This window comes from Falco punctatus (assembly GCF_963210335.1).
Source record: "Falco punctatus genome assembly, chromosome: 7".
NCBI lineage: Eukaryota > Metazoa > Chordata > Aves > Falconiformes > Falconidae > Falco > Falco punctatus.
Window position 1 is genome coordinate 56,529,714 of NC_137587.1, and position 16,775 is coordinate 56,546,488.

Here is a 16,775-nt window from a genome sequence, read left to right on the forward strand (position 1 = left end):
AAGTAATGCAGTAACCTTGAGCTGGAATGGGCGATGCCAGTACATCAGCGTGTGGACTGGGTGCCATTACATTTAACAAATTAACTGGAAATCCCAGCCCTCCTGGGGGAGCCCAGTGGGCTGCTGTGCTCAGTGCCCTCTGAGCGCTGCTCCTTGGGGCAAGTGGGATAGCACTCAGGGGGCCCGTCTCTCCGCAGGTGGTTGCTGGTTTCTCCTTCAAAACCTTAGGAGTCAAAGCACCAGCTTGTCAGATTGGTCTTGCCCCCAAACTCCCAGAGAGGTCAGTAAGAACAGTGCACATGGAAGCAATACAGAGGGCTGGGCTTGGGCTGTGGTGGGGCTTGAGAGGGAAATATGCTGAGTCCAAAATGTTCCCTATCCTGTTTGGTTTCCCTTGTGCAGAAACCACAAAGTTTCACCAACAACCAAATTTGGTACAAAAGGAACATTACCTCTTTTAAATAATTACATCATTAGTAAAAAATTATTTTCACAAGAGAATTAAAAAAAAATAAAGAAAAAAGATGTGAATTGTGACGAGACTTTAATTTGATTAGCAATCGTATTTGCTTAAAAATAAATAACACGTGTGGCACGGACTGCTGGGCAGGACGCGCTCACTCGGCAGAAGCAGCCGCCGCCTGGCTCACCCTGTGCTTCCACACAGCCCCATAGAGGCCGACACCCCCCCAGCACCGGGCCCACCTGCAGCCTGCCCCTCAGCAGGGTCGTATTCATTCAAATCTCCCATCACTCTTAAGATCCCGCATTCTTTTTCCTGTCACCGTGATTGTGACAGCAGTGAGACACCACAGCTGAGAGCGTTGCCCTGTGGGCGTGAGATGGTTCCTGCCCCGAGGATGCTGCAGTCTGTGTAGGCTGAGCCCCTTGCCCAAAGCACTCAGGGTGCTGAGCACCTCACAGCCAGCACCGTGTGTCAAATATCTTTTTGGAGCACAGCTTGGAAGGGCAGGTTAGAACTTGACAATGAGATGAAACGCTGTTATGCTTCTTTTAACATCCCAGCCACACCATCGAGCACGTGGGTGCAGAGCCACGGCAGGGGTTAACTCTGGTAGGAGGCTGGGAACCCTCTGGATGCACTTATTTCATTTTCTATTTCAGTGCCTGCGAAGAATTAGTTATAAAACTTTAAATGTTGGGTATTAATTTTTTATATTGGGCACATTAAGCGGTAAGGGAATGAGTCAGTTATGCAGCTCTGGCATGGTGGGGCTGCAGACACAGGTAGGGCAGCAGTACAAGTGGAGCAGGGCTGGGAGTGGCGGTCAGTGTGGGACTGCCTGTGCAAACACCCCGCGTCTGTCTGCACCCCACGGTGCTGCACGGCAGCGCTATGTCCGTGCTGGTCTGCGGCACCGCTGAGGCTGCAGCCTTCGTGGCATACCCTGCTCCTAACTGCGGCTGCACCAGGTTTGGGGCTACCAGCAACAGAAGCTGCTTTGCTGGCTAAATTCCCTCAGAGCTGTGATGTTCAGGGCCTTTGAATGTAGCTGGGCTTGATGACTCGGGCACGTGAGGGACGAGTGTCCCCATTTGCACAGCTGTAGTGAGCTTTTTTGTCTTTATTAGGGATGTGACAAGAAAGCCATGGTTTGGGATATGCGGTCTGGTCAGTGCATCCAGTCATTCGAAACCCACGATTCAGATATCAACAGTGTCAGGTCAGTATGTTTCTGGGAGAGAACACATTTGCGATGTTGAGCAATGCGCCGGTTCTATTTTTGCCGTCTGACCTCATCCAAGTAATGTAATGTGTTCTGGTCTTTTTTTACTCATGCACAGATACTACCCAAGTGGAGATGCTTTTGCCTCTGGTTCAGACGATGCCACGGTATGTTAATTCAGCAAAGTTTTCCTAAAACACTAGGTCACATCCATGGAGGACTTTAGGTGACTGAACTGGGCCTGTGACACCAAAACTGCAGAAATAATAATGCTATAGTGTAATATAATATATATAAAATATATAATACTGTAGGGAAAAATCTAGTAATACTATGTAGGTCACCTCTGCAAACTTCTCTACATGAGGTACTGTCCAAACACTCATTTCAGATTTTCTATGTTCTGAAGTTTCATGATCAAAAAGTAGTTGTCTGACTGGAAGAGCTTTGGTTTCATGTAGTTGTTGGTCACAACATGAGAGGAACCGGATGAAACGCTGCAGCTTGTGTCAGGAGCAGCGGCACAGCGCAAGGGCACGAAGGGAGCCTGTACATGAGCGCGCACATCCCAGCAAGCAGAGGGGCTGTGGGCTCAGCAGGGAGCTGGGCAGACTGGTCAGCTGGCCTCTGCAGCCCTGTGCATCCCGAGAGCACAGCCCCAGGGCGGCCTTGGCCACGTGCATGTCTTCCCTGTCAGACCAACTCACTGCCAGCCGTCCTCGCTGTGATGAGTCACCACATCCTAGATGATACAATAGCTCTTACTGGATCTTTCTTATCTGTGAGCAAGCTGCTAGGAGGGGCGCAGTATGTACTGATGGCTGATTTGGGTCAGCACATTGTATGCAAAGTGCCACTTACCTCCTGGTGCCTTTGGGCCCCTGCGTGGTGCTGGTGGCTCTTGCTGCAGCTGGTGGGTCCCCATGGGGGACCAGGCTCTGCTGTACCACAGCCCTGCAGGGACCGAGCTGGCAGTGAAGTGCAGCTCGAGAGCGGACGTTTGGGAGGCACCTGGCACCTTGTTCCTCCTGTTTATTCAAACATCACACCGAGCTGCAGGAGGGTGAAGATTCTTTCTAAAGTACTCTGCCCTCAGAGCATGTTTTGACTCTGCTCCAATACCAGATAAACTCAATAGAAACATTCCCTTTGTCTTCACTGGGTGTGGAGACCTTCCAAGGCTCTTCTGGAGAGCGTGTACACTGCTTTTCAGTCTTAAAAGCTGGGATTATAAATTAATACCTCTAGCTCTGTGGTAAGCCTATTCAGATGCAGTGCTGTGAGCACTTGAGATGCTGACAGAGTGAGATGGAGAAATTGTCCATCATTAAATTCCGATGAGACCACTCTCTTTTTATGCCCAGCACCACAGGCTGTGGGCTTTTGTGCTCATTAATTTGTTTGATGGGGTTTTTCCTCTCTTAACTGTTCCTGACACCCCCGACTTGAACAGAAGAACGGGAAATTCCATCTCTGCACTTTTGACAGAGGTTTTGGCAGTTTTCAACTACTTAATTCTTTAAATGAAGAGGTTGGTGTTTTCAGGGTTGCGGACTGATACACTGACTGGTATCTTTGACCTGATCTATATACTTAGGGATTTCAAGGAACAGATAATCCTGATGGTCTGGAGGGAAGCCATAAAAACACGCTCACATGGCAGCGCTGTCACCTGCGGCAACCTCAATTCTCTGTCAGAACAGTCTGATGAAATTATTCATCAGCGTGGAGGAGCACTGGGAGACCTAAGCCTGGCAGCTCCCCACTGCCCTGCTAACAAAACAGCCTCTCCTTTATGTGCTGGCTGGAATACCAGCCATTTTTCATTAGTAAAGTCTTAATATTAGCAAACCCATCTGCCCACTGTTTGCTTAAACTTAACTTACTGAGAAGGGTTTTCAGTTCAGGTGGTTTCAGAAGCGCAGTTAGATTTCAGGGCTAACAAGCTGCCTTTCTGCATGGCAGTGAAGTCCGATCTGTCTATACATTATTTCCATGTTAAACAAGCCAAAGTATGCCAGCAAATGATAAAACCAGGAAGTGCACATTGGAGAGGTGATTGGGGATTTTCCACAAGAAAAGAAAACCAAAGATTTGTACAAAAATGTATTGTTTCACTTGAATTATTTTCAGATAGTGTTTTACTTGGAGCAGGGGCTACAGCTAGGCTTCCCTGTGCCCAGGGACTGAGCATCGTGCCACGTGGTCCGTGTTCTTAAAGGTGACTAGAGATTTCATCCTCTGCCCCCCAGACTCGTGCTGTGGCTAAACTGCTGTCTTTAGAGACTCCCTCCCCGTGCACCTCCCCAGCAGCGGGATGCCCTAACCCGCAGGAAAGCACAGTAGGGAAGCAAAAGGGCGGTGGGACTTCCAGTGGGTAGCCACGGTGCAAAGCCCGCCGCTCATCTCTTTATAGGAGGACAGCCAGGAGGCTTAGAGAAATGGTTTGGAAAAGCAAGTTCTTCCCTTGTGTTGCTGAGATCCCTGTCAGACTCCACCGTCCCCCCCGTTAAAGCAAGCAGACATAGCAGGAGGGAAGAAGCCAAGCAGCTGCTTCCTATGATGCCAGTTAGGCTGTGGTCCTTCCCACTCCCATTTTTTCAATGAAATATAGTAGCTGTTGACTCCAGCCTTTACTGAGGCATGTGTGTTGGTTTTGCTTTAATCCTAGTGTCGTTTATATGACCTTCGTGCAGACAGAGAAGTAGCAATTTATTCCAAAGAGAGCATCATTTTTGGAGCATCCAGCGTGGACTTCTCCCTCAGTGGTGAGACCTGAACTTCGGGGGTTATCTTAGTGTTGGGATTTGAGGGGAACTGTAAAATGTTGCCAGTTTCATTTGATAAAGGATTTGTTATAGAAAATAATACTGAGTACCAAAAGAAACATTTAATGCATGGAAACCTTTTTTTGCATCTGCAAAAATAATTACTCTTTAAATAACTTAGCTGGCTACTGCTTCGTTGTAGCAATGAAAAGTATTTTCCTGGCCCTACTGAAGGCAGGAAATATTTTGCCATTAACTACAGCTGGGCTAGAATTTCACAATAACGATTAAAAACATTTCAAAGGAAACATGAAATGTAACTAGACTATTAAGCGCACTTACATAAATAGTTTTTAAAAGGATAATAAATGATTAATAGATAGTAAAAGTATGTTAGAGGAGCATGAAGACAGAAACACTACAGACCTAGGGACAGGAGCTCGAGTCTTCTTTTTCCTGCCCCAGCAAAAATGCAGAGCTCCTCCAGTGACCCTGTGTGGGGATGAGTGGGTGGTGGACTGCCCTCCCCCTGGGACAGAGGCAAATGTCTCTGTCATGGTCACAAGCACCACAGCTTGTCCCGTTGGGGACAATGAATCACTTTGCAAATTGTCTACTAATCATTCCACCATTTGTATTCAACTTCTTGCAAAATATTATTACCCTGGTTAGCTGTTGAAGTGCTCTTAAGTCCGTTGTGATTTGGAGTCATCTCCCATCTCTAACGACCAAACAGATTCTATACAATTTAACTCAATTTTAGCTACGTTTTTGACTAATAAATTTAAATTGGTTCAGCATCTGGTGTGGGTAGCTCAGCAGTGGAGCGGGCATGTCTCGCAGGGGCACAGCTAGTCTGAGGCCAGGGCTCGCTGGTGCAGAGGGTGGCGCGGGGAAGCCGGGCTGTGGCTACCCGGTGGTGATGGATGCCCTGCGGATGGCCCCTGCTGCCATCAAGATGTTTACCTGCCTAAGACCTCACTTTGTAAAAATCTGATTCTCTTTGTAGGTCGCCTGCTGTTTGCAGGCTATAATGATTACACCATAAATGTCTGGGATGTGCTGAAAGGGTCCCGTGTATCCATTCTGTTTGGACATGAAAACCGTGTCAGCACTTTGCGGGTCTCTCCTGATGGGACAGCGTTCTGCTCGGGCTCCTGGGACCACACTCTCCGAGTAAGTGCTGGTAACACCTACTTTGACTTCTTTCTTTCTTTGATTGTTTAAAAAAAAGGGGGTGAGGGGGAAGGGCTGTAACAGGACAATTGACACTAGAGGGAGGATACAAAACTGCAGTGTAAAACACCAGAAAATTCAAATTTAAAAAATCCCCACAAAGTGCTAGCAGAACTGTTAAGTTTTAAAGTTATGGTTAAATGACATCATTGCTGCTGATACTCCGTGCCACTGATCCGACTGCCTTGCCAAATTTTAATTAAATGTTGGAAAGAATAGTCAGTGTCATAAACAATTGTTCAACTCTCTCTGCAGATCTGGGCTTGACCTGAGATCCTGTGTGCAGAATCAAATGGAGACTGAAACCCTGGACTACAAAAACCGCATTACAAAAGCCACCCCTCAAAATCAAATATTTGCTACACTACAAAAGAGTGACACTGAACCCACAGATTAACACAGCTAGGTAGAAAATGTAATCTGCTTGAACACATAGCAAACATCAACTTGTAGTAAAATGAAACGGTTTTAATTCTGTTTTGAAGGTATCTTCTTTTATTAGGACTAGATAATTATAAAGGGACTTTCCTCTGAAGTCACCTGTATCATAAAATTTAGTATTTCAGTCCACATTATGTATTTATTTGCATGAATTTAGTTAATTTTTAAAGTTAAAAAAAAGAAAGAAAAATATTCCTGATTTTATCAGGATGTAGCATAAGACTTTGAAAACATTCCGTGGTAGTGCATTGAATTTTGGTGTTGAAAAGTGGAAGGAAAACCAATTCTGATACTTGATGATGGCATTATGGATGAGTGAACCTTGGTAGTCTGTAGAAGAGCAAAGGACCTACTGTGAAGGTTCTGGCTGTTGTCATAAAAATGTATTTTTTGTACAGAAAAGGAAACCTTTCAATCCCTGTTTTTTCCTGCTGTCTTTTTAGATAGAAGTAAGTATTTCATCTCTTGTTATCTGAATATGAAGAATCTAAATAGATACAAACTGATAAATTGCAAAGAGGAAGGTTTAAAAAACATGATTTACATAATCATGAGGTAATACTTAACCAGTAGTTTCTTAGAAATTTTTAATTGTATCACTTGGTGAGTGAATTTTCTTTTACTTAAAGGAATACTACACGCTAAGCGCTAAGGGATACTGCACGCTAAGCACAGTTATACTGATGGTCAAATCTTTTCCAAGTCGGTCGTAGTCATTCTATGATCATGTGTCTTATTTGCATTTTGAGCAGTTCATACCACTTGAGCAGGGCAGCGTTGCTTAAATGTGCACTAAGGCAGTACGTGCCCATTTTAAGGTCCTCCTGGGATGTCAGGGCAGGGTAAGTTCATGCAAGTGCAGGTCAAACGTTACAAGCCAAACCGTAGAGTCCTTACTCCAACAGTAATCTCCCACTGGTGTGGACACACGTCATAGCTGGACCTGAGAAGGAATAACACTTGAGTTGTTGAAAACCTGCTGTGAGCCATGGTCCTGCCAGCGTTTGATACCTTGCTCACCAGAGCGCACGAGCCCCTCTGATCCTGGAGCCACCAGGTTTCGGGGAAGTAGCAGAGCCGGCCACTTTGCTGGCAGCACCGGCCCTCTGTGTGAGCATGGTAACGCAATACAAACAGGCAGCACTACCCCTGTGCAGAGCTGATGCTGTAGAATGAAGATTTAATCAGGTAAAGATGAGATACAGTTAGTTGTAGAACTATTGGGAAATTATATCTGCATTTATGCATTGAAAACTATTGAGACTAATTGTGTCACCTCTGCTCGTACTGACAGGTACCGAGTCTAACCTGAGCAGGAGCATGTAGGAAGCAAAGTGCTGGAGTAGCACTGGGGGCTTGCATGGCCTGGCTTTTGAAATCCAGGTGGGGAGAGACATCTCTGAAAAGATCAAAGATGTAGTTGAAGTAAGAGAAAACAAGCTCACTGGAGTGGGCTTGATCACAAGCTCAGTGATCACTGGAGTCAGCTGTTCACATAAGTTTGGTGATAATAGCCTCGTTCTGTTTGGAAGTGGCATTTTTTTGTGCTTCTTGTGTTAGAAACAGAGTCTCCTCATTCATGAAAACATTAGGTTCCATGAATCCATAACCAGCTGACCTAGGACACTGACATTTGTGTCAGCCTTCCATCCCTAATGAAATAGTTCAGCAGTTTTCACTTGGAAAAGTAAATTCTGATGCTTTGCAATATTTGTGGCAAACTATCCCTGTAACAAGCTGAATGCACTATGGAAATGTCGTGTAGAGCTCACTGTGCAATATTGAGTCAATACACTGTACACATTTGATCAAAAGATTAATATTAATGTCGAGATAGTATTTATTGCTAAGATATTTGTTTCAAACATACTACGTTGTGTTGATACTTATGAATGGCCTAAATACAATAAATTGTATTTTACATATTGAGAACATGATCTATTAGTTTTTCCCATCAGTTAGCTACTTGTAATGGTAGCTGTATTTTCTGGGGTTTTGGCATTTACTTTTTGCACCATACAGTTTCTCAGATCATTTGTCTTGGAAAAATCTAGGGCGAAATCCAGATCTACCAGAAAATTCCTGCTGGAATATCTTCTGGAAATACATAAGGTGAGCCACAGCGAGCAATCCTGAAACTCCATCTGAGCTCCTTCTGCATTCAGGTTGCATTTTCCTGCTCAGAAGGATCACAGCTAATGTGATGTTTTCTTTCCAGATCCTGATCACCATACCCAGGAACACACTGGAAAATGTGGAGTATGTGTTTTGTGGGAGCGTGGGATTCTTCTCGCCTTGCAGTGAGGCACCAGTGAAAGCTGGGCACAGAAACACTGCTGAGGGCTCGGGCTGTCGCTCTTTGGGTAAAAGAGATTTGCAGATCGCCTGGAGAGGCAGCAGTTCAGCTTCAAGCCTTATCAGTAGAGGAGAACTGTGGTGGGGTCAGCTGTCCTCTCTGCTGTAGGGTAGGCTTTGTGGTCAGCGTGAAGGTGGTTGGTGAAAGTGCTCACTTTAGACACTGAAAAAGCACCTCCTTAATTGAGGCACATTGTTTCATTTCGTTTCCTCTGAGGGGCTGGGGAAAGTGCTGAGCCAGCTTGTTCTGAGTGACATCAGTGCCCAAACCATCAGCAGTTCCAGTGAGAATGAGGCTGACGCCGCATCTTGCACTTCTGTTCTTGCAGGGAGAAATCGCGTGGTTCCTGCCCTCCAAGGCCACTGCCGGTGGACTCGTAAATTGGGCCGCGTGGACTTGGCACCTGAGAAAATCCCCTTTTTGTTCCTAGATGTAACGGTGAAAGCCGTGAGCCGGGTGGGCCTCAACTTCCCATCATACAAAGGAAGACAGAGGAACAGGGCACTGAAGTGTCCATTGTATTTCTGACCCTCTAAGGGCTGGGCAGGGAGGCTTTGGAAAAGCCAGTGTTTGGAGACACACACCCCCTCCCCGCTTTGGTCTGCCAAGCTGTTTGTGTCTCGGAAACACCTCTGTGGCTTTGCTGCAGGAGAGGTTTTAACCTGCATCTCATCCTTTCCCCAGCGTGGCCCAGCCTCGGGGAGCAGCCGTGCAGCTCCGGGTGTGGCAGCGAAGCAGCAGCACCACATCCCAGGGCCCCAGCACCATCCTACCTTCCTGACCCGCTCCGCAGCTCCAGCCGGGAGGTGAAGGAAAAGCAGCCCTGAAAGGTTGCACCAGCGGGCTATAACCAGGTTAAACGTATGGAGCGCGAGGGAGCTATAGCTGGGCAAAGTCACTATCAGACAGCTCCGTCCTGTTAAACAAAAATGCTATATAAACAGGAAGGGTGGAAAAGGATACTGCTGGAAAAAGAGCAGCCTCTCCCTCTTGCTCTCCTGCTGTGAGGAATGCAATAGGAAATTCCTGCTCCAGGATTAACAATCGTTAAGAAAAACTAGTTAAAAAAGCATGTGTGTAAAGCACTGGTGAGAAGTAAAGATACAATTCCAGCTACCGCTCCAGCACATAAACACAGACTGGTTTTCCCCGCTTGGAAAACAAAACAAAAGCCAAATATGGGGATGTAAAGCTAAATTTGCCTTGGGAATGACTCTAAGAGGTCCGGCCAATTCTCGATAGTGATCTGAGAAGTTGCAATAGGATTTACTCCAGCCATCTATTTTTAGATGTTCTAATGGGGACATAAAATGGAGATGGAGAGCTGACACTCCATCAAGGCAAAGTGGAGCCGAGTGGCCCCGTGCCGGCATGGTGGGCACCTTGAGCCCATTGTGTGATGCGAGGCGGGAGCAAGCACCCATCCCAAGCAGCCGCAGCAGTGCCAGCATGGTCACAACACAGTCAGGACCACGGTTCGTGCCAGGCCATCGCCTGGTCCTCACCCGCGAGGCAGCGCTGGGTGAGGGGCAGGGAGCAGGCGGTGGGTGTAGCTGTGTCAGGCCCCCCACGCACCTCGGGGTGGTATCGACGGGAGCTGATGGCAGCCCACGGCGCTGGCGGCTGGGCTGCAGGGACATGCCGGGCGGGGGTGGTGCGGGGTGCTGTGCCAGCGGCCTTCTCGGCCATTTCACTTCACACCAGCACTGCCGGAGGGCCCAGCCCTCGCACCATCAAGGTCTGATCCTGCATTTTGCCCGCACCCATCAATGAGCAGATGCCGCTGCACGCGCCGGGCACGCACGCAGCGCACGGGCGCCGCAGCCCAAGCACACCCGGCGCCCCGGCCGTGCCAAGGACGCGGGTCAGGCCGCCGCGCCGGGACAGGGCGGGCACCGCACGGTGCAGCAGCCGGGGCCGCCGCCGGCCGCGCAGGGGCACCCACCGCCCCCGGCAGCGCGGCCAGACCACCAGGGCCGCAGCGCCGCCTCCCCCCGGCCAGGCCCGGCCCCGCTCCCCGCTCCCCGCGCCCGGCCCCGCCCCGGAGGAGGGGAGCGCTCCCGGCGTCCCGGGGCGGGCCGGGCCGGGCTGGGCTGGGCCGGGCCGGGCCGGGCGGAGGGGCCGCCCCGCCTCTTAGTCGCGGCAGCTGCTGCTGCGGGGCCGTAGCCGCCGTGGGCCGCCGCCATGCCGGGCTCGCTGAAGGAGGAGACGGCGCTGCTGCTGGAGGACTACTTCCAGCACCGGGGCGGCGGCGCCGCGCTGCCCCCCAGCCCCACGGCGGCCACGCTGCGGCGGGCGGCGGCCGAGCTGGAGCGGCGGGAGCGGCCCTTCTTCCGCTCCTGCGCGCCGCTGGCGCGGGCCGAGCCGCGGGAGGCGGCGGCGCTGCTGGCGCGGGTGGCGGCGCAGCTGGAGGCCGACGGCGGCCTCAGCTGGGGCCGGCTGCTGGCGCTGGTGGTCTTCGCCGGCACGCTGGCCGCCGCGCTGGCCGAGCGGGGCTGCGGCGACGGGCCGCGCTGCCTGGCCGCCGCGCTGGCCGCCTACCTGGCCGAGGAGCGGGGCGAGTGGCTGGAGGCGCACGGCGGATGGGTGAGCGGGGACGGGCGGCGGGTCGGGGGGCGCGGCCCGGGGAGGCCGAGGGCGGGGGGAGCCGGCAGCCGGCCCGGGGTGGTGCCGGGGGGCCCGGCCCGAGCCGCGGCACTGCCCGGGGGGCGCAGCGGCGGGGTGGGGGGACGGGGTCCGCGCCGCCGGGAGAGGGGCCGCGCCGGGCCGCCTGCCGGGGACTCGGGGCAGCGCCCGCCGGCAGCCGGCTTGGGCCGCCCGCAGCCCCCGAGCCGCGGCGGGCGCCGGGCCGCCTCCCGGCCAGCCGCAGCCCGCGGGGTCCGTGGAGCGGCCCGGGCCTTCCCCGGGGGCCGGCGGGGGCGGGGGGCAGGCGCGGGCCGTGCCGCCGGGCCGGGGCGGGGGGCTGGCGGCGGGCGGGGGCTGCCGGGGCCGGGGCGGCCGCGGGTCCCTGCCCCGGGCTGCGCTGGGGGCCGGGGCTGCGCATCCCGCCCGGCGCTGTGGCCCTGCCCGAGCCGTCCCGCGGTGCTGCGCTTTCCCGTTTTCGGTCCTAGTGGAATATTTGCTGTCAGGACAAAAAAAGCACTAAAAATAGGGGGGGGGGGGAAGCTGCAGGTTTCGTTGGCTTTTGCAGGGACCTGGGTTTTCCAGTGATCACAAGCCTGGCCGCACGGCACGGCGGGCTTGGCAAAATCCCTGCGCCTGTTCGCACAAATTAAAGCATAAGGAACAAAGTTCCGGAAGAAATTAAGAGTATAACTTGTTTACATAGACATCTGCGGAGCAGAGTTCAAAGGCGACCATCTGGAGCCACGCCGCTGATCGCGGCACACGCTCTGGGCTCCGTGCGGTGCCCACCCGGCCATGTGCCACCAGCCCCACACCCACCCACCCACCCGGGCCGGCCTCCGGCTCCTGGCTGTCCCACGGAAACTTGCATATCCTGTGTTTCACATGTTTTCTGAAGCTTGGATGAGGGGGAACAATGCTGGCAGCTCCCATCACAAGCGCGGCTAATAGGGGTGACTGGCATGTAACGGCACGCTGAGCAGCGTGGCAGCAAGTCTGCGACCGTCGGCGGAGCGAAGTGTCCCAACGCTTGGAGCTGCTGCTTTCGGCTGCCTCGTGCAGCAGCTCTGGCAAAGCATTTCTGTGTGCCCAAGGCAGCGGGCTTAGGCTTTCAAGATTAAATTAGATACATCTGCAGCTGACAAACATGCTGGGAGTGATGACCCGAACTATGGTCAAAGACCTGATAAAAGAAACCTGGTTCATTGTAAGCTGAGCAACTCAATGTCCTTTCTCTTGCTTTTCTAGGATGGCTTCTGTCGCTTCTTCGGCAGACACGGCTCCCAGCCGGCCGACCAGAGCAGCACCATAAGCAATGCAATCATGGCCGCAGCGGGGTTCGGAATAGCAGGATTGGCTTTTCTCTTGGTGGTGCGGTAGGCTGGTGGATGGATCTTGCCATGGGAAAGTACTCTCAAAAACCTGACAATTTACCAGATTTCACTCTATTTTCTATAGAACAGATCCTCTAAAAGAAGAAGTTTATATTTTTAAACTGGCTCGGAAAATTGTCTCACCAAATCCTTGGCTATAAACTGCTTTACTCGCTACCCAGTAACAGCACAAACAAACGTGTACTAAACCACCATTTGTGCATGTTCAAAACCTTCCATCTCCAAAACATCCTCTGGACTTTCTTTTTGAAGGTATAACCTAAACTTTAGCATGGTTCATGTACTGTAACTTCTGAGTGCTTGATGTTATACTAGGAAAACGTTACAGTGGACTTGCTACTAAACCCTCTGTTTGAGACTTCTTATTTAGGTGGAGGCAAGCCCTCAAACCTGCCTTCCATTAATACTGTAAAGTGCGCGAACGTTGACTGTGATTTAACATGGTTTATGGCTTCAAATGCGGTGCACAGCACTTGTTACCGAAAGGCAACTTGTTGGTTGATTTAGAGCAATTAGTGCCTGTGATGCGAGAGGCATTAGGGCTTAATAGAACATAAGGCTGATTTCATGACACTACAGGAAGAGAAGTATTGATACAGGACTGCAGTAATGGCTGCAGTACTGGTCCTTACTGAAAGGAATTTAAATATTAAACCTTAATTGGTATATTGAAATCCAGTGGAGGCTGGAATTTCTCTGGATTTCCTTGACAAAACGAGAATTTCCATATATCTTAATATATTTTTGAAGTATTTATCACTGTATAATACTTGTAGCCATGACATCTTTATTTTTGTTTAAAACTTAATGCTGGTTCTTGTTACTCTAGTGTGTATCAAGCGTTGTCTTGTTTGAGTAATATTTCACTCTATTTTCAACATGCTGTGTATTTCTTTTGATGGTTGTACAAATTGCCTTATGTTTCTGGTAGCTTTTAATAACGTTCCTGGGTTACTCATAGCGTGTACAATTTTACTATGGTGACTTCAAAGGTGAATAAATGTTAAGTATTTTTATTTTAAAAAGAAAACCATAACTTTCTGCTCATTTGATCGGATGGGTGATGGTACTCGGACAGTGAGTGTTTTGGTGGTACCTGGATGCATCAGTTTGTGTTCGCCTTCACGGTGCTTTGGCTGGAAATGAGGAGCCGTGCAGCACCAAAGCAGTGGGATCTCCTGGTCTTTGTTGCAGGGGAGTCCTGCAGTCAACACTAGGGCTAAGCCAACCTGAGGGGAAAATCCAGTCCAAAAGGCCCATCTTCACCACTGCAACTGGAAATAACCTGGTGGTTTTGTAGGCCAAAAATTGCCAAACTTTACTGACTTAGCTGGGTACAGACATGCTCCTCCGAGAGCTGCTCCTGCTTGTAGAGAGTGACAGAGCTCTTGTTTCTTCTCTGCCAAGACTTGCTGCTGCCTCTCTCTTTCACACATGCATGCTTTTCTACTGATACCGGAGTGTCTGATACAAGTCATGATGACGACTGAGCAGTAGGTGACGGGAGTTCAGCGTTCTTGAGATTAGTAATGCTGAGCAGCTGTAATTTTTGCTGTAATTTTTGAGAGTGATGGGCTTAACTCTTAAAAAGTAGTCTGGTGCTCCTGCCTCCAAGGCAGACGTTTCTGCGGCTCTGGTGCGCATTAAGCAGTGCGAGCTCACTGTTCAGCCTCCCCTCCCCCCGGCTGCCCACTGCTCTGCCCTTCCAGAGGGTATGTCCCTCCGTGGGCAGAGTCCCCAGCGGGCAGCAGGCTTCTCCTTGGGAAAGGTCAGCCTGGCAGCCAGCTCAGCCTGGCTGTGGTTGGCAGCGGCCACCCTGCTTCTCCTTCTGCTGGCCACCGGGTGCTGAGGGAGGCATGCGGCCCCGCGCCGGACAGGGCGGCGTTGTGCTGACTGGCCCCAGATGCGGGGAGAAGGACAAAAAGGGACATTCAGGGATGGCAAGTCCCGCAGAGGTGGGAAGGAGCTGGTGGTCCTCCCCCTTGCGCTGCTCTCTTGGAACAAACGTCTGCTTGTTCTCTGACTTCCAGTTCTCTAAACTCCGGCTTGGCTCCTCTCGGCAAAAGGATTAAGAGCCCACGGAGTGGGGCTGTCATGCTCGGTTCCTCTCTCAAGTTCCCACAGGGATGACGCCAGCTTCTGCGGCAGCTGGATGCTCCCAGGCATCTGCCTCCAGTCCTGGGCAGCTGCGGGGCTGCAGCGCCTGAAACGCTGGCTATGGTGGGAGCGAGCTGCCTGGCGTTCGGAAGCGAAGGTAGTTTCCAAAACATGGGATGCTTAGGAGGTTGTGTGCTGGAAAGCATAGCAAATGACAGGCCAAGAAATGCTCTAAACAGAGGTCAAATGTTGCATGGAAGTGTCCTGCCCAGGATCTTACTGTGTCTGCACTACTGAGCAGAACAAAGATGAAATACCAGTATCTTGATTTCCAGTGTAACCTGATGGGGCAGGCCCCACAAGATCAGTAGCGGAGGAGATGTCAGACTGGTTTTTACAGCATGCTCTGGAAAAGAGAAGAAAACGGTCTGGAAATGTCCTTGAATAAAGTCACGTCAGCCTGTAGCATAAACCTGACCCTTCACAAGGTGCAGCTTGGAAGGTGGCTGCCCCTCTTCCTTGGCCTGGGAGAAGCTGGGGGTAGGTTTCTGAGGAGCTAGAAGAACCAGGGGTACTTAGGAAAGATGTAAGGTGGGCTTGGGAGAGTGTCGAGCAGCTCGGCTGCGGAGCAGCAATGCTGTCCGCAGCTTCCTGAGGCCTGGAATCGAGCTGCTCTGGTCTGCGCTGGGAGCCTGTGCCCGAGGGTGCCCTGCTGGGCCACCCTGAGAGCACTGGGCACATCCCTGGCTGCCGGAGCCTGCGCAGGGGGGTACCCATCCTGTCCCATCCCAACCTGAGCCATGCTCCCCGACCCACGCTCTGCAGCTGTGAGGATGCAGGATTGAAAACCAGGGCTTTAACCACTGAAGCCCCCTTGATTTCATGGCGGTTTGGACCAGCTGATGCTTGCATGAGTCTTCCAATTTATTTTTTTTTTCATGATTTCTTTTTTCCCCAGTTTCAGCCTGACAGTTTGTCTCAATGAAGCCCGGTATTTCAATTGAAAACATGTGCTCATCCCCTTTTCTGCCTCAGAAAAGGGAAGCAAGGCGCTGCTGTTCCTTTCTCTAAATGCCAAAGGAGTGTAGGCGGTTGAGCACAAGGCTGCGCCTCATCCTCCCGACGGCTTTCAGCTGGCGTGCTCCTGGCGCGGGGATGCCACCGGCATTATCCTGGCTCACCGTTGGCACGCGGTGATGGTGTGCGCCCTGCCGCAGCCCTGCAGGAGCCGGTACTGCTCGAGACACCCATGTGCCGGGCAGGGTCCTGCAGCCAAGGGAGGGGGAGAGCAGTTGCGGTGCTCGTCGGGCTGCATCCATCACCCGGCTGCTCGCACTGCCGCTGAGCGCGGAGGCCTTTGCCAGGGCTGCGTGGCGGGGGAGGCAGCGTTCCCAGCTCCCAGCGGTGTCTGCAATGGTCTGACGAGCCGTTAGCGTTATCTGCTGGGGCTGCACCTGCTCCCCACGCAGCTCCCTTCTGCAGGGGCATCCATTGTAACCACGGGCTGCAGCACTGTTGCGGGAGCCCAGCTGCCTTCTCATTAAAGGAAAAAGCAATCTATTCATTGGGCTTCTCAAGAGCGTTGAACTAGCCAGTGGGTTTCTTTTTGGCTTGGAAAAAATGAGACGCTGTTAGAGCTCAAAAAACGTGAGTTGCAGAATGGTGTTATATGGCAGTTTGTGTGCTGCTTTGCTGTGGTATGCAAAAAATCTGGTCTGGCATGTCTCATTGGAGGAATCGGTGCTGGTGCCGCGTCCTTTTCTGCCCACGCGTGCTGCCATCGCGAGGGGGTGCAGCATGGTACCTGTGCCCGGCTAGGGCAGGAGAGCCCTGATACAAATGACTTACTAATTGGGCAGCCAGGACCCCCCGCAGAGAATCACTGGAAAGAAAAATGATCAGGAGCGTGGCATTTAATTTCACTTCTCATGCTCATTCAGTTTGGATAAGGATAGCAAACTGCTGAGTTTCACTTCTGTTTCTCTGGCTGGTTCTGCACCGGATTCGTGCCAGGTGGTCCTTGCAGGGAGGCGATGCAGTGCGGGGAGAGCGGGCACCACAGGGGGATGCCTCACTGTCCAGTTCAGGGTCAGTGTCATTCCTTCATAAACACTGCTGTTACTGGGGGCACTTAAGGATGTTACCTTCAAACTTTTAACAACGATCCTGT

General features: G+C 51.4%; 2 protein-coding genes across 4 annotated transcripts in view; both read left to right on the plus strand.

The window, feature by feature from the left end:
- GNB5 (G protein subunit beta 5) overlaps positions 1-8,070 on the plus strand; it is a 31,268-nt gene extending 23,198 nt beyond the window's left edge. For 2 of the 3 annotated variants that reach the window (XM_080395081.1, XM_080395080.1), the window contains 5 exons: positions 1,594-1,685; positions 1,807-1,855; positions 4,360-4,456; positions 5,466-5,632; positions 5,948-8,070. In XM_080395081.1, the coding sequence (XP_080251207.1) occupies positions 1,594-1,685; positions 1,807-1,855; positions 4,360-4,456; positions 5,466-5,632; positions 5,948-5,959 (417 nt within the window). In that variant the 3' untranslated portion in view covers positions 5,960-8,070. The remainder of the gene's footprint in view (positions 1-1,593; positions 1,686-1,806; positions 1,856-4,359; positions 4,457-5,465; positions 5,633-5,947) is intronic. The other variant, XR_013929393.1, reaches the window with a different exon arrangement.
- A 2,495-nt stretch (positions 8,071-10,565) lies between these two features.
- On the plus strand, positions 10,566-13,536 carry BCL2L10 (BCL2 like 10). Its single transcript, XM_080395086.1, has 2 exons — positions 10,566-11,075; positions 12,363-13,536. The coding sequence occupies exons 1-2, from the start codon at positions 10,674-10,676 to the stop codon at positions 12,492-12,494; spliced, it is 534 nt and encodes a 177-aa protein (XP_080251212.1). The 5' UTR covers positions 10,566-10,673; the 3' UTR covers positions 12,495-13,536.
- The last annotated feature ends 3,239 nt before the right edge of the window (positions 13,537-16,775 follow it).